The 18,167-nt window shown below is 38.9% G+C and overlaps 1 protein-coding gene across 7 annotated transcripts in view; it reads left to right on the forward strand.

Moving 5' to 3' along the window:
* Positions 1 to 18,167, forward strand: part of GLI3 (GLI family zinc finger 3) — a 195,661-nt gene that overhangs the window by 146,338 nt on the left and 31,156 nt on the right. For 4 of the 7 annotated variants that reach the window (XM_015854996.3, XM_015854997.3, XM_032442544.2 and 1 more), the window contains 3 exons: positions 9,523 to 9,739; positions 11,160 to 11,276; positions 12,522 to 12,662. In XM_015854996.3, the coding sequence (XP_015710482.2) occupies positions 9,523 to 9,739; positions 11,160 to 11,276; positions 12,522 to 12,662 (475 nt within the window). The remainder of the gene's footprint in view (positions 1 to 9,522; positions 9,740 to 11,159; positions 11,277 to 12,521; positions 12,663 to 18,167) is intronic. The other 3 variants (XM_015855000.3, XM_085539972.1, XM_085539973.1) reach the window with 1 other exon arrangement.

Below are 18,167 nucleotides of genomic sequence, written 5' to 3' on the forward strand. Positions count from 1 at the left end.
TTTTTGGCCTTCAAACTCTGTATGAGCACTGCAGGATGCTTAGGATGAATTCAAATGAAAGAAGATTCATTTGGGGCTGTGTTTTTACAGAGACGAGCAATAAAAGGGCTATGGTCCTTGACGTGGGTACTGCTTCAGTTAGAATAATAAATAATAATAGTTCAGCACAATCCAGTTAGAGCTTCGCATGGTGGGTGCTTTGTCATTGTCAGCTGGCAATGTAATTCTGTATCCTGACTACTGGCTGAGTACTTAAAAAGAAGATGTTGCTCCTGGTGGCAGTTAATATTGGATCTCCTTTAGCACACAAGGTAGAGCTTCTACTTCATGCGTTTGAAAACACCTGTTTTAAGTATCAGCTGGGAAGGATTGTGCAGAATGGAGGCATAAGAAACAGCATCAAATGAGGATAATCCTTCATTTGACAGTTACTCATTTGGTAACCCGCTTCTGTCCTGCACTCCTACTATTCATCTTTTGTCAGGATGTGCTTACATGTTGCATCTGCTACCTATGACAATTATTAGACTTTGCGCTTCACTGGTACTTCTTTTTTAAGCAGAATGACCTACAATGAATATAGACTGGGTAATGATTTCCCATGATATTAAGGGTAACAGTTCAAAACCTTTACAAAAGATTAGCTGATCTTTAATAAACACAAAAGGTTGGGACATCTTGTTCTAGACAGTCAGAAATACAGAACTCCTGTATTTTTCTAGTCCCTTGGCAGCTCTATGATATTAAATGTACAAAGTTGTCAGCTACAGAGTGTTTAAATCCAGTGCAGTTCTCACTAGGACAAGATATTTTCTTTCTATATGTACAGATGTACCTGAGAATATGCCTTAGCTATCTCATAATGTACTGAAAATCAGTTTGCTCTGACCACGGGAGCCCTTTGGGATCTCCTCTGAGAGCTAGAAGAAACTGAAAAAGCACAGCAGCACTTTTTTTTTCTTTTCCTCTCAGATTCTTTCCCTGCATTCCTGATGTCATGGGAACAGGAAGGAGAGATTACGCAGCGTGGTTAATTACAGTCAGATCCTGGCTGTATTGGCTCCTATCACTTTGATCCAAAGCTGAACATCAGGGTAATGGCACTGAGGATGCATTTGCCAAGAGTGCTAGAAAGAGATAGCTAGGTTTGTAGGGGGAGCTTAGGCATCAGTGAATTAGCATCACCAGGGAAGAGTGATCTTTCCTGTGCACAGGTATTGGATTCTTAATGATTTCCTCCTGTCATATAAGCACCTCATGCAGACATTTTGGTGTAGCCAGTGCTCTCCGCTGAACTGATTTATAGTTACAGAGAAGTAGATATTAATTTCTCTTAGCAAACACAAAGATGAGAGTGAAGCATGAAAACAGTTAAGATACACAGTTGAAAGTAAGAAGTCTTTTGTGTGACAAAGTGAAAATAACTTCTGTAGAGCCCAACAGTCTGATTATGCACTGTATTAGAAAAAAAAAGAAAAAAAGTATCCTTTTATCAAGTTTAAGTTATCCAATTTTTGAATTTAACAGAACATCTTGTAGTTATAAGACAGGGAGCCTTCATGTTCTCAGCCTTCCTTCTTTATTCAATATTTTATGCATTCTTATTATACCTCCTTGTATTCATCTCCTTTCTGAGGCAAATGGTTTTCAGTCTGCTCTTTAAAGACTTCTTGTATTGTCATTTCTGCCAGTCCTCTATGAAGGACTGACTCTACTACATGCAGTAATATTCCAGAAGTGGACCAGCAATTCAAACGCACGGTGGTTTTGTGTATTCTCTATTTCTTTCTCTTTGTCTTAATATGTTTTTTGCCATAGTTTCATATTGAGCAGGTTCTCATTCTTACATTGAATTCTGCACTGATCCTCACAAATTGACTCAATGACTCAATGCCTCAATGACTTAGAGACAGTGTCTGACTATTTCATACACTCCCCTTAAATATCACTGTATATCTGACTGTCATGTTGCTGGTTCATCTAGCATATCTAGCTCCACTGTTCTCAAAATAATTTTGCCAGAGATACCGTTTTTGTTTTTTCATTGCTTACCTCTGTTCACAGAACCATAGAATGGCTTAGACCACCCTGTAGGTCAGGCTGCTTTAGGGCCCCATCCAGCATGATCTTGAATGTTGCCAGGTTGTTGACAGTTACAATTGAAAAAAGACACCACCTGAGAATTCATATCTAACTTTTATTTAAAAAAGAAAAAAAAAAAAAAAAAAAAAAGACTGCTTAATTCTTGTCTATGATTTCCATTTTAGATTGTAAGATTTAATTAATTGTGTGTTACACAAATGCTGCCTAATGAACTGAATTGTGTAATCTGCTTGTTTAGAACAGAACAGGTAAAACAAAATATATTTGTCAGTGTCTTGCCTGATGCTCTGTTCGATAGGATGTACCAGATATAAAGCATGTTGTTTCTTTTGGAATTAAAAGTGCTTTGCATTTTATTATCTCTCTTACTGGGGTCTAGGTGAGATGCAAAGCTGACTTTAAGTGGAGGCTTTTCTTGCATGAAAAGGTCTCAGTAATAGCATGTAGTGTGTTGTAAATGAAAGTGTAAATGAAGTTCAGATAGATTCAAATTCAGACCAGGTGTAATCCCCCTGAAACTTGTTCTGTTGTAACTGGGCACATGTCACATATGGGTAGCACAGGGCTTTATAATCTGTGGTCTTGTACCTATGTACAGTTAATCCGGAAAAAAAGATTATAATGCTTGACCGTTCCATCCATTCCAAAATGGCTTTGTTTTATATCCGTTTTCTAGACATTTGAATGGCAAGGAATTGCTACAAAGTGAATAGAAATGAAATTCTTCAGTGTAATGGAATTTTGCATCTAATTCTGCAGCTGGCCTCCTATAGAAAGTGCAGGATGGTGATGTTCAGGGAGCTTAATCTGGAGATCACCTGTGGTTTGCTTTGGAAAGTTGTAGATATTTTTCACCCCATACACAGAGTTCCCTTCATTTGCAGACCCTAAAAAGTGTTAACTAGCACTTTTCAAGTAATTAATGATATTGTCTTTAGAAACAAACAAAAAACTTAGGCATGAATTTGATTGTGAAATAGGTTTTCCAGAAATGTCACGAGCTTGCATAGGGGTAACACAGATGAATTACACAAGATACTATTAATACAAAGCCCAATTAGATTACTAAGGATTTCTGAACAGGAGTAGCACAGTGAGAAGGACAAAACTGTCAATGTTGCCTGAGCATATAAGGTTAATCCTTGTAGTTTTATTGCTCTCTGAAACCTTCCATTTTACTCCAGCATATGGCAATGTATTCATGAAGAAAAATTTCACCTAGCCTAGCAGATAAAACAGAATAGATAATGCAGTAAGCTGAAGGGATAGTGCGACCACAGACTGTTAATTTAAATGGGTAGAGGAAAAGTGAAAAAAGAGGCAGTGATGCATGTGAGTTAAATGCAGTTTTAAGATGATGGCTATTATCTGATGAAAACTGAAAACATAGTATAACTTTATTAGATGTGTCTCTACAAATTCAGTTAGATGACTTGTCTCAAAGTTGGTGATTTTTAGTAAAATGTGTCAATATTACAAATGCAGAGGGATATTCTTGAAACCTGGTTTTGAAAAATGTGGATTTCAAGTCTCAGGCCTGCCTTTAGAATCATACTGTACATCTGGTTTCATAGTGACGGCTTCAAATTGTTTTCCTCTGTACTTAAGTGACAGGCCATTAAAACAACTGATCAGTTGTTTGTGTTATCTATGACTGCTGCCTGTTAGAAAGCTGAGGGAAAAGAAGACAATTTAAAACAAAAAAATCTTCTTAGTACTAACAAATGTTACATTTATTGTAGGTACAAGGCTTTAAACAGAAGTACATTTTTAAATTCTCCCTTCCTGTAAGACCATTTGGTTTTCATTTTACATCTAAGATATTTCAAGCATTAAGAATTTCATGGATATTTTCTGGGCTACAAGGTTCCTGAGTGCATTGTCACTTCAGTGACCTGAGCAATTTGTCAATATTCAGCTTTGCAGGCTGTTTCCATCAGAAGGAGAAGTGGATGACAGATTTGGAAACTTATTTTTCCCTGCTCCAGTTTGTTTACAAGAACTTACACAAGTTCCTGTTTCCACAAACTCAAACAACAGGAAACAGTTTTATTACATGATATTCCTGGCTTCTTCTCATCCAGTTCTTTGAAGGACTTGTTCGCTTTCTTTCTTCTGCATCTCATTTGGAGTCAGAGTATGAGACTGTCCTGCTGACCATCTACAGCTTTCCACATCTAACTATTCAATGTTCCTGGCTGCACGTTAATGGATATACATAGTTCTATCAGAATAAACACATCAGTTTTGCCACTTACCATCCTTGGTCCAACTCCTGGCCACCTTTTGCTTATGTCCCCCAGTGTAAGCAGTGGCTCCTACATGTCAGTTGATGAATTCCTGGCCCGAAAAGGTTGAAAACTCCATTCCACTCCATGAGTCCAGTCATTCATACTACATTTATTGCTGAATTTCTACACCCTCAATTTTACTTGCCCAAGGACTTCGTGCAATTCATAAGGGAGAGTATGATGAAATAGTGACATCTGTGCCTACTTGAGCATGAGCTAAAAGAAGCTGTAGTGGTACCTGATGAAGCCCAGCTAATACCTGATGATCAGCTTTATTAACTGTGAAGCCAGTCCACTTTCAAATTTCCTCTCTCTTCATGAGCTGCAGTCCGTTTAGGAGGGACTTGAGTCTTTCCGTCTGCTTAGTGTCAGTTGATGACAAAAACAAATGTTAGAAACTGCAGTGTACACTGAGAGCTCCAAGGTTTTTCCACATGTTGGAAAGGCCCTATGTGCCCCCTTGCAGTGCAAAGTGCTCCTTACCTCATGGGGTGTGCATATGTATTGTACTTATGTGCATCAGATCTTGCAGAACTGGGTGTTTCATGTTACAAGGAAGATATATTCACAGTTTTTGTGTGGATGAGTAAACTATTGCGATAAAAGGAAACCGTTGTGATATAATGAAACTATAGTCACATTTTCACAAGGTTGGAGTCTCTGCATTTTTGTGCCAGCCTGTCTGCTTAGGCACGCTTACGCAATGTATAAGAAATAAGGACTTTTTCTGACTTGGAATACACAGCTGTTTTGTGGTAAATTGTGCAGCTGTAACGAGAAATGGACAACCTTGCTGTAGGACAGCCACAAAGAAGCCACAAAACTTGGTTTCGATTATAATGTCTGTTTTTCTTCTTCTTGAAGTCAGTTCCTTAAAATTTGATGTGCTCATGTAATTGTAGTGCAGTTCACTGAACTGCTTTTACCTCTGGTGAAAGGGAGTTTGGGACTTTGCAGTGGGAGAGAATAGAAAGAGACAGACTGACAGACATACGTAGAAGCCCACAGTATGGAAAAATAAATGACTTCAGGATTATTCTGTTGTTATATAAATAGGAAATATCAGATGTTAGTAAAGTATTGCACATTTTTTCTAACTCTTGCCCCCCCTTAAACACAACTAGAAAGTTAACCTGCATGTAGTTAGTAGTGATATCATAAGCATTCATCTTTTTTTTTTTTTCTCTTCTCCTTTGTTGAAGAGAAAGGTAACAAACTCAGCTCAGAAGCTTCTGAAGTTATAGATTCTTTCCTCAGTAGGTAGATGTAAGGTTCATAATTCACTTACATTTGTCTCTACCCAAGATTTTTTGGAAGTGCCTTGTGTTTTGGAAACGTGAGTGATTGAGACAGTCATCTTGCATTCTTTAGGCATCTGGATTGTAAAAGTGTTTAGTACCCTGTGTCTGAATTGTAGCCCCTTGGATGTATCACTGGAGAAACATGATGCAAATTGAAGTCAGGGGAACTACAGTCACTGAGTAGCGCCAGTTCTGTATCAGTATCTTATTTCTGAACAAACGTGGTCACTGCCCATCCTGCTTGCTAGTGCTGTCCTCCTGGCTGGAAACCAGTATGAGCTAATTTGGGCCAACAAGCAGGCCTATAGTTGCTGGGCAAGACAGAGGGATCCATGTGGGGCCTGAGGAGACGCTTGTCTAAGGAGATTCTGTACATGTACTGTGTGTAAGAGAAAGTTTTTGAACAAAACATGTTAAAAACTTCTGGAAGGGGGGCAGATATCCAAATCTCTGCAACAGACAGGTCATCTTGCCTCATTTTCATAAAGCTTTCTGGAAACTGTTGGAGTTACTTGAAGGCAGCTATCTGAGCTATTTAAGAAGTAGCCCCGTGTTTGAACTGTTGTCACTATTTCTGAGTACTGTTCGTGGTTAGTTCTATTCTATTCTTCTGCTCCTTTGCATTCTCCTTTTTTTGTTTCAGTCTGAGGGGTTTTAGGTTTGGAGAGAATGGATTGCAGGTTGCAAGGCTCAGTGGGGAAATCCTTGTACCTCAGTCTCAACCCTGTGGTGCTGAGTACTGTACAAAAAAAAAAAACAAAAACCAAACAAACAAAAACAAACCAAAGAAATAAGATTTTCTCTTTTCCTCAGCACATCTTTGCACCTCTGTCTCAGTGCACCTGCTGCTGGTGTTACTGCTTTCCAGTAAGAACCATGAGCTAAGATAATGTCTGGACAAGAGTCAGCAGAGCATTCCTTAACATCCTACCTTTGAAGGCTCCATGTGGTGCTAAAGCAAATGTAAAGAAAGAGGGCATCTTTGTGAGGTGAAATCTATCCTTTTGACAGAAACAGTATGTATTTATATACAGGGACATAACAAATATGCTTACTTAACTTTTAAGCACCTGCACTGTATTGGTGTAAGGCCTGCAAGGTACTACAGGCCAATGAAACTGGCTTCTGTATTTGTTAAAGCAGCACTGCTTTTGTCCTTTAGTTAGAAAAGTATTTTCCCATTGGAAGCATCAGCACTTCTTGTGTTGCTCCTTGTGGAGTAGAGAATGCAAAGTAGGGATGACACTAGAAATAACCCATTAGCACAGGAGACTTCTCTGACTTCTGGAGGGATGGAGTAGAAAATATTGCCAAACTCCAGTACATGTATTTCAGCTGCATTAAGTACATCTTGTATGTATAGATGGTGGGGCTCCTGCAGTCTTCTACTCACAGCCAGAGATTCCTTTCCACCATCCAACTTTCATTGTCAATGACATTTTGACAGCCCTCCTACTGAGCTAAAAATATATTTTGTTCGTAGCAGTTTCCTCCTGCCCCTCCTAAACTGTTTGGGAAAGATCTGTTGTACCCTGCATAGGTTCACATTAAGAAGCTAGTGTATCTGTAGTCACGGCACAGTGATAGGGAGGAGCTACATCACTGAGCTGGAAGCTTAGTTAAGTCACATCTTGTAGGTCAGTTCTGACTTTTTAACATGTGGGTTCTGAAGAACAGCACAAACATTTTAAACTGAGAATTGCAAAGCTTGGTATTGCTGGACATTCTTAGACATCTGGAAAGGAAATAATTCCAAAAAAAGAAGTCTGAGTTTCCAAGGATGCTGTGTACTTGAAGCTTCCAAAGAAGACCATCCACATATTTTTTTCTTTTAAACTGACTCAGCTAAGGGTTGAAAAAGTCCTGGGTACAAACTGCTCACAGGGAAACAAAATATTTTATGCTATATTTTGTTGATGTTAAAGTGTTTGAAGTATATGAGATTAACTTACAATAATATGTGGGGTAGTAGCAGGGATGTAGTAAGGAGGCATTGTTTCAGCCTCATGTATGACATTGTAATTGTATGTTTTTTAATGAACAGACTAGAGTAGTTACACTTAGTAATGTTTGTTCACTAAAAAGGAAAGGGGGTGTTAAATCATTGTGTTGGTTGATGAATGGCTTGTACACTGAAGAATAAATTGAACAAACTGGCATAGAGCTCAGTGAACATGAAATCAGCTATTAGAAGAAAGCTTGTGAACAAATTCTGAGCCTGATATGCATCTTTTGATTAATGTCCTATCAATCATCCATAGTGGCTACCTTAGCTAAGTCGTGCTGTAATCATTCATGGTTGCTTACAGAAACACTAGCAGGGACTATAGAGCTGCAGTAACTGAATATTATTACTGATTTCTCCCTAACTCTTGCTGTGAACAATTACTGTTTTCACTCCATTTCTGCCTCCTTTTATTAAGAAGAATACAATGCAAAATGAAAAGAGAGTTCCTCAAAGACCAGTAAAATTCTCTCGGGGTATTCTTAATTATATTCAGTCCTAAATGGGCAAACTATTGTATTACAGAGTTCTCATCAGGAATAACAGTAATGTAATCACACTGAATCTGTCTCTTTATAGATTGTAGTCAAACAGACAAAATGTATAGTCAGATTAATGAACACAGAATTTCTTTAGAATTATTACTTAAAGTGGTTGAAATGATTTTAACTCTTTTTGTATCACGATATTTTCAGTTAATACACTTACATGTAACAGTAATTAAGACTCCAGACTGTAAATTTGGATTAAATTCACCCTTTCAACATTAGAAGAAGCCTTGATTCTTAAAAGATTTTATGCTACATCCGCTTCTTTTAAAATCTAATGCTTTAAATTTGTAGAGCTCTTTTGAATTGATCTTTTTAAAAGAAAAATAATCAATATATACACTTCCTCTTTCTTTTGTTACAGTAATATGTTATTGGCAAATGTTTACAGGAGAATCTCATATCTGTGTTTGAAGATTTAGCCCCATGCCGTTTATTCTTCAAGTATGATACAAAGAATGTTTTGGCACTGCGCACAGAATAGGTCCTTAGATGGCAGTGTAATTTCCTATAAAGTCACTGTAGTCTGGAAGTGCAGTGAAGTAATGAAGTGATGACAGGTATTAACATGCATAATGGGCTTTAATAGACATTTAATGTTGTTAAACTGAAAGAAGAAGTGCTTTCCCATTGGAATATTTTTCCATTGAACGTCATTGATCATCTGTTTCAGAGGGGAAAGGTTAATCCATCAGTTTCTGTAACCAAACGGCACTGATGGAAATTCTTTAGGTGACATTTTGGATGAACTGAGCTTTCCATCTTTGCAAACAAATGAGTGATATGACAAGCATGGTGTTCAGAACACATTTAACCAATTGATTTTCTCTCCTCTTGTAATAAGATCTAGAGACATATGAAAGAGTGTAACATAAGCCAAGATTAAAGGAACTGCTTCATACAGAAGAATGTAGGGGAACTGTATTATCAATAAAAGTACTGTAAAGCATGTAGACGCCCATTCTTTTTCTTTATATAAAGTTTGTTATTGCAATAAATAGCTGTTATTGAACTGCTCGCCTTTTATTTCAGTTTTTCTGAATTTTATTTCTGTCAACTTTTTGTGGTTTTGTTGTAAATGTTAGGAAAAAATTGTTGTGTTTTGTTAAGGTATCGCTTTTGAACTCACTAGTAAATCCAGACCGACTCTGAGTTTAAAAGCAGGATTTATCATCCTTTGGGGCATGATTGTAAGGGTTAAATCTGTAGAGTGCCATACTGCAATGACACTCATCATTTTCCTCCCTCTTCCCTCCTTTTTCTCCCAAATTCAGCCCTGCTCTGAGTTTCACATACCCTCCTACACCGGTATCCCTCCAGCAAATGCATCAGCAAATTATAAGTCGTCAGCAAACCCTGGGTTCTGCCTTTGGACACAGCCCTCCTCTCATCCATCCTGCTCCAACTTTTCCTACCCAGAGACCCATCCCTGGCATCCCCAGTGTCCTGAACCCTGTCCAGGTCAGCTCTGGACCTTCTGAGTCCACACAGGTGAGAGACAATGAAAGAAACCTTTACACCCAGCTAATTTAAAAATGAAAAAATGAATCAAATCACTTTGTCTGGTTGGCAATTAATCACCACTGTCACCAAGACCCTTTGATAACAGTTTCCTTGCAGCTATAGCATTTGCGGTCACGTTATTATAAATCATGGGCTTAGATGCAGTGTTCCTCACTGGTAGCATGCTTTTTAGTCCTCAGGTATTTCAGTGTGCTGCAGCAGCTTGTTATTCCAACCTGTCTTTCCTGGATTGGACAACTTATTACAGGTGGGAAGCAAAGAAGAGGAAAAACACATAGAAGCACTTAACGTTTTAAAGCTTAGCAGCATCTTCACATCCAAATCAATTTGACTAGAGTACTTCAAGACACTGAGTTGTATTTTGCCATCCTGAGCTGCTCAAAGATTGTGCAGAGGTTTGAAGTTTTGGCTTTTTTTTTTTTTTTTTTTACTCTCATTTATGCAAAATTGAATGTGGTGAGTTAGAATTAATGATTTCAGTAGCAAAGTTGTATTCGTAAAAGCTGGAGATATGCAGCAGGGGATCAAGCCACAGTTTCTGTTTCACCTTTTATTAACTCATGTTGTTTGTTTCTAGATGACGTGGGATAGGTTATTTATCAGTCTGGGAGTTGTTTATCTTCTGGCTAGCTTTTATAAATGTAGGTGCAGAGTAAACCGCTGTAGACAGCATACTGATTTTTTGTGGGGTCTGTGCAGTTCAGGTATCTCTAAAAGATCGCTGGATTCCTACAAGATCCATTTGCAGGTGTAGGTAATGATGTTCTATCCAGCACAGCAAGAAGAAAAACAAGATTCTGTCTTGTTTATGTCAGTGATAGTTTTGCTGCTGACTTTGGAGAATCCAGGAATTCATTTAGGCTTTTTCAGTTGAGACTCTCATATTAGTGTTCAGCTTTCCTCCCTCTCCACTATTATAATGGAAAATGTACTAAAAGAGCTGATGTCTTGCATATGGACATGAAGTGGAAAAATTTTTCCTCCAAGTGTAAAAAAGAAATCTTTTTTTTTCATGTTAATTCAAACTGGTGCATAGCAATTTGGCTTTTCAAAGTTGCCTTTCTGGAGTCATCATGTGAAAATTCAGGTTATTCCTATTCCTCCCTGACTTGACAAAAACAGCATTAGTTTGTAAAAAGGAATAGCATCAGATGCTCGCCTTCCTGTTCCCTTCCTTCTCCATTATAAGGTTGAGTGATGCAGCTCTTCCACAAGTTAATGCAATGTAATTGAAGCACAATCTGATTGCATATCCAATAAAATTAACAGTGTAGCTTTTCCATGTACAGTTGCTGAGCAACTGCTGCATGTTTCATTTGGGAGCTGGGTATTTATCACAGTCTGATTTTGTCTTTTTTTGGGAAAAAAATAAACAACCTGCCTGCAGCAGAACAAACCCACAAGTGAGTCTGCAGTGAGCAGCACTGGGGATCCAATGCACAACAAGCGCTCCAAGATAAAGCCCGATGAGGACCTCCCCAGCCCGGGTGCAGGAAGCGTGCAGGTAAAGCCTTCTGCTCTCAGTTATAAGCCCTTTTTCTCACTGCTGGAGGGAAAACAAATCTTTGCCTTGTTTTAGCCCTCCTGCCTCTTACAGGCCTTCATCTCATGCACACACATGAGCTCATAGCAAGGGACTGAGTATAGGACTTGAACAATGAGGGTTTGCTTTGTTAAAGGATGAGAACAGAATGGAAGTAGGGTGTGGAAGAAATATCTTGTTCGGTTCAGTGAGTGCTCAGCCCTCTGTTCTCTGTGGAAAAGGGAACCAAAGATATTCAGGTCTTTATTCAGGGTGAGTTTGCCATTCAGCAAGAATATTTACACCATGCTGACTTCTAACAGATCCTAGCACTGTGCAACACTGGGGCCTTAGTGATGGCCTCCAGTCTCTTCTGCCACACTTTACTTACTAGTTGATACCATTGCTTTTAGCAGAGTGATTCCTGATTTACAGTGATGAAAGGCAGGTCAGAATCAGAGACTCAGTCTTGTGAGTGAATCCATGAAAGCAGAGCAAGGTTCATCTAAATCCATCAGCAGGCTGGAAATGGAGAAATAGCATGAGTACATAATCTGAACCAAGTGCCAACATCTGAGCCAGTACAAGCTGGAAGGAGTCCCTTGGAGGAGCTGAAGGTGGTAAATAAAAAAAGAAAATGAAAAACCATCTTCCTCTAGTCCCCCCTTCCACGCACATATTAATTAAGGGCAAGAATGGGCTGACATGTAGCCTGAAAATTACCACTCTGCTTTTGAAAAGATTGTTTATGTGAAAACCTGTCACTGGATTAGCAGCATAAACACAGTTTGGATGACTGGCGATTTATGTCCAACTGTGTTACTAAAAACAAATCCCAGTTAATTCAACTACTCTAAATAGTGGCTTTTTCACTCATAATGCCACTTAGTAATCAGGGCAAATGTGCAAATGAAGAGCTGCTTTAATACAGAGAGAGGGAAGCTGAGCATTTACAATCTAATTTTAACTGGCATGTAGATGGATTTTTTTAAGAAATTTTCTGTGGTGGATACTTCTGAGGAAGATATATCTATTTTACACATACAGTTGATACATGGTTTTAGCTTACCAGGCCTGTTTTGAGCTTTTGTGTTTTGTAGAGCAGAGTGAACTGAGGGTATAATAACCTGTATCCCTCACTCTGTCTTCCTTTTAATGATGAAGTAATTCACTTCTCCTCCTCTGTTTCAGAATTTCTTCTCACCTCTGTTTTTTTAATCTCTACAGGAACAGCCAGAAGGTATGACCCTTGTAAAGGAGGAAGGGGACAAAGATGAAAACAAACAGGAGCCTGAAGTGGTCTACGAGACGAACTGCCATTGGGAAGGCTGTTCCCGGGAGTTTGACACACAGGAACAGCTAGTGCATGTAAGTTAATGATATTCAGGAACGGGGTTTAAAACTACGTGACCTTTTTCATGAAGGTTAGGTTCTCTGACCCTGTGCTGAGTCAAGTTTCTTAGCTAACAGCGCTTCAAACTGGAGTGGGGTTTATGAGTTTCTGAGAATAAAGAAAACTGAGCCACAGTGCTTGACCTGTTCAGTCAGCTAAAGCCTAGTGTAAAATTCAATGAAGTCTTCAATAGAGACTGTAATGGCTCTGATCCTGTAAGCCAGCAAACAGTATTTTGAGTTAGAGACTTTGATAGTTATTGAGTAATAGTAAGCTGGACATGAATTATTATTAACCTTTAGCCAAGTTTGATTTTTTCCCCAAAAGGGATTGTAACAGTAAAAATGGGTGAGGGGAGTTTTTCTCCCTTCCCTAAGGGTTTGAAGGTGTTTTTTTTTTTTTGTTTTGGTTTTTTTTGTATCAACTTACTGTTGTCTGGAAGCTGGAGTGGGTTATTTAGATAAATACATGGTGACAGGGTTAGTTAGGTCCTTCTAGCAAAAGCAAACTGTATAGTCCAATTTATGCTATTCTGTATATTAGCTATATCTGTCTTTTTTCTTCCTCTCCATTTGCCCAAGAGAATTGTTTTTAGTATTTTTTACTATTGTAAGCTAAAAAATGAGCCATCAAACAGAATGGAACCTACCAAGTACAACACCCCCTCACATTTTCAGTCACTTAGCTATCAGGGCATCGCTTTAATTTCATAGAACTTATCTAAATATGCTGAACAAAACTAAGGAATTTCTAGTACGTATTGGAGAGGGCCATCTTCAGCAAGTTATGTGTGTGTTGGAGTCATATTTATTGTAGAAGAATGTTGAGTACTCTTCTGGAGATCGTGCAAAATCTGTTGCACAATATGGCCAATACTACTGAAATAGATAGTTGAAAAATCTACTTTTATCCTGAAGTTCAATAAATAAATAAAATCAACCACTGTGTATTTCTAAACACTATGCAAAATGGTAAACTGATGCTGCAGAGGTAACATCAGTAAATCAGTGCCAGATCTCACTTGCTGAAGTGTGACAGACAGGTGATGCTGGAAATCAATCAGCAATAATTGTTATTTTATGTTATTTGTAAGTAATAGAAACAGTAATGACGGCAACAACAACAATAAATGAAAGAAAAGCACAAACTGAAATAATGGCAAGAATGTGACTTTTAAAATGAATTTTTAGACACTTTTTGCCCTAATCCTAACATTTTAATAGGCAAAAATGAAATGTGAGAAGAGAGTCTTTTAATGTTGTAATATCTTTTTGGGAAGAGATTCCATATGAAAGGTTGGATGCATTTAAAAGATCAAGTGTCGGTCTTGCAATTAATTCCATGCAGTCAGACTGATTGACATCATCTGTGGCTCTGCACAGGCAGTCTTTATGTCTGCTCATAATTGTGAGGCTAAAGCTTTATGGTGACTGCAAAACCTTTCTCGATATTCAGAAATGATCCAAGTGATGACAATAAATAATTTACACCAAAATATATGGAATAAAAGAGAAATCTAGAATAAAAATGCCTTTGGTAATATAAAAAAGGAAGAGGATTTTTGAAGTTGCATATATAAAATATAAGTTAATTCCACTGTACCTGTTATTTAATGGGTAATGTTTTATAAGGTTTCATGTGAGTTAAATTGACAGTGAGATTGTTCTTTTTTGTTGTTATTTCTGGTGCAAATCTATTTTGTCTTATGAAGGTCAACAGCAAGACTTCTCTGAGAAAAAAAGTTTATTTCTTACATTTTTGAGTGATGGTAGCATCTGAAATGGGTTTCTCTTGCTGTAAAAACAGGTGGATAAAAAATGTTTCTGTGATACAAGGATTTCTTTCTGGCAGTGCTCAGGATTTGGATATTTTACGATGGCATTTTAAGATTATGAGGTACAGGTCTTAACTTGAAACCCTGAAGACAATAAAATCATCAACCTTGCAGCAACCATCACATTCAAGTAGCTCAGATCACACAGCAAGAGTCAGAGTGTGACTCGGTGATGGAGCGCTGCTTTTTGATTCTTTTGCTGCTCCACCAGAGTCCTGCTGTGTGGACTTGAGTGAGTTATTTCTGTTCAGAATTGCAAAAGGGCTTGAGTCATCTAGCTCTGTGCCCTTGATTGCCACAGCCCCTTGATTGAGGCCTGTAGCAACGTGGGGAGTGAAGTCCAGATCTCATTAGGGCTTTACCTGGCTTTTAGGTGTGCAGCTCCAGAAGAAAGCCTTAAGTTTCAGTGTAGCAGTTCTGTCTTTGAATATCTTCCCATTGGTCTGTGGCCTTGTACCCAAATATTCATGGGTGAATCCAAGCACATACAAATAGCAGTGGCTACACTTTCCCCAGCATCATTGCTCTAAGCTTCTGACATGATGTGTGCATGTACACCTGTGTCAGGCCCAGACAGAGACTGTGTATCTGTAGTGTGAGTACATCCTTTCTCAACAATATTTACACTGCAGTAACAGCTGGAGGCCTTGTCCATCCCAGAGTACTGTGGTGCTAGGTGCTGCTGAGACACAAGGGAAGGAACAGCCCTGGTTGTGGGCATGGGATTGCATTAACCCTGTGAAATCAGTGACAGGTGTGTGAGTCTTCTCAGTACTGTCTGTGGGTCCCTTAGCTAGCTTGTATATATGTAGGCATGTAGCTACCATGCTATGCTTCTCAGCAAGTTGAGGGCTTTGCAGGATAATAGATATTAACCTTCAAATCTTGTAGGAGTTGCCAGTACTGGCTGAATGCGCTGCCACTCTGCAGGTGCTTCCCAACCCTCTGGCAAGGTTGCAGAGTAGCAGATGCTCCAGCCAGGGTTGAAGTGGTGTTTGGAATGAGATTCCAGTCTGTCACCTGGGACATCAAAAGCATGGGTAACCATACTCTTTGTGTTGATTCTGCTGTAGGGTAGTAGACCCCAAGGCAGGGGAAGTTGGCATAGGTGAAGGCAGTAGTAGCTTAAACTGTCCTAGAAAGGCTCATTCAGGTAACATATGCCAGCATCCCTGTATTCCCTGACACTCATGGAAGGCTCATGTTTTATTTGTTGAAGGATTGGGTACATGAGCATAAATTCCCCTCTCACCAGAATGCTTCTGGAGTAGAACTCGGAAGAGCTTTTCCACAATATGCAATGCATACAGCTTACATTGTAGGTATCATTGCCCCCATAATGTAGAGTGTGTATCCACAAGCACATACACTTCCATTTGGAAAGAGGTAAAGATAGGATTGCTCATGTATGTTCCAGTCTTTCCATCATGCGAGAATAACATTATTACCCTTTTGGAAACGGTGGGCTATGATTTAATCTGAAATCAAGAGTGGGTAAGTCAGATCCTAGCAATGTCTGCATTATATAGTGGTGTGTAATGTTGCATATGTGAAACTGTAAGTAGAACCTTATCTGCAACTGGATATATAGTACAGCTTTATATCAGAAATTGTGGTCATGGGCAGAATGGATGGTCAGTATACGGTAGTATTTTTCTGCTTTACTTTCTGTAGTGAAGTCCTGCTGCTATTAGTGTAAAATGTGAGTGCTGGCAAAAGTACATTTAGGTTCCACAATACAATGTTTTCTGACTGAATTTATGAACAGAACCTGAGCTGCTATGAATAAATAACTAAAAAGCTACATCTGAGAATCGTTATTGACCCACCCAGAAGACTTTGACGCTGTAATGATTTTGATGCAGGATCTCTTATTTTCAAGTGATATGCGCCACTTAGAATTCAGCGTGGTTAAATTTTCATGATACATACACCAAAAGGCAAGGTGTTAAACCGTTCACATTCTCTGCCTTATTTATAGCACCCATCCATCCTTTTTTTTTTTTTTTTCCACCGTTCTTACAGTTAATAGAAAGATTCATGATTCTTCATGGTTGTCTATCTAGTGTCTGACAGTACTGGCTGCCCTGCTAAAGCAAGTCACTATCTATAATTGATATCCTTCTATGGAATAGGGTACTGGCTGCAATTGAAGGGTTTTGCTGAAAGCTCTTAAATCTTGACAACTTCTGCCCTTGTTCTGGTTCAGTCGCTGAGCTTCACAGCTGGGATCCCAGGGTTATTTGAACTTGGTGCAAAAGGGGTGCGTGTTTCACATTAGCAAATCACAAAGTCGGGGAGCAGCATTAGAGCTGCTTCTGTGGACTCCTGCCAGGTAGACTTATTTACAGTGCCTTGCACTCCTGAAAAGATTGCTCACATTACCGTTGGAGCATGTGTGCTGAAGATTCCTTTCTTTCCCTCCTTATTTAAAAAAGAAAAAAAGAAAAAAGAATCTTATTTATTTTAAAGCCTCAGTTCGCTGCTGGGGTCTTTATCATTCAGCTGTTTAATTAATTTCTCTGCCCAGCAAGATATTATAATTGGGCTTAGCGGAGCTCAAGTTTGTTTTAAATATGTGATAAATGTACTTGAGCACCCAGAAGCTAATAAGATATTGTATATTTTTATAAATCTGCTTTTTGTAGCAGTTTGTCTTTTTTTTTCTTTTTTTTTCCCCCAGAAATCAAGTTAAGAATAAAATATTGTAGAAGGGTTGGGCACTAAAGATAAAAGTTTGTTTAAGAAAATTATCCTTCAAGGAAATGACTGAAGTTATTGTTAAATATTAATACAATGGCAATCATAAAAACGCAGTGCTGCCTATTTCTCATCCCCCTTGCTGTGTAGATTTGATAATTATTATTTTTTTTTATTCAAAAACATGCTTGAAGAACTGTAGAGCTGGTTTTTTTGTTGTTAGTGTTTTCTCCTTAGTTGTGCAGCAATTAAATAATCTCATTGTTACATTTGATTAGATGAGATCAAAAAAGCCCTAAACTGACAGTGATGGCTTATGATCACGATTCCATTTGCTGAAGTCTTTCTGCCTGTATCCAAGCCCTGATGACTGAAGCACTGCCCTGCCAATCCCTGGAGTAGTCACTGTAATGCTCTTCCAGGTCCCCCAAGCTCAGTTTCTGAAGGGTTTTTCCCTCCTTTCAACAAGAAAAGAGTGGGTTCAGCCATGGCAGACAGAACTTGGGCAGCAATCCATGGAGACCTCTGAAAAACATAGGCTGTGCCCGCAGGCTACCTCAATTCAGTTTATGCAGCACCTGTAGTGATTTGGGGTGCCGTGATCAATGCAGTGCACCACAAAACTGAAGAACAGGTCTGATGAGGAGTTGAGGAGTGCCCTGCTGTCTGAAGGACCAGAAACCTTTGGAGCAGTTCATTTTGGACACCCAGAAGCAGGAACACCTGCAATCAATAGACTTTTGAAAGTCCCCCCTTTCTGATCTATGGCTTCTTCCTCAGCTCCTCTCTCATAGGAGAGGAAGCAGGAAAGGCCTGTGAGAGCCTCACTTTGCTGCATTAAAAGGGGCCAGCTGCAGTACCGGAAAAAGTTACTTCCTTTGATGAGAGCAGTTCACCTGGTTTGCAGTGTCAGAACCATAAATGAATGATGGAATCATGCTTTGCT

The sequence above is a fragment of the Coturnix japonica genome, chromosome 2, assembly GCF_054131305.1.
Source record: "Coturnix japonica strain WE chromosome 2, WE-NBRP24, whole genome shotgun sequence".
Lineage (NCBI taxonomy): Eukaryota > Metazoa > Chordata > Aves > Galliformes > Phasianidae > Coturnix > Coturnix japonica.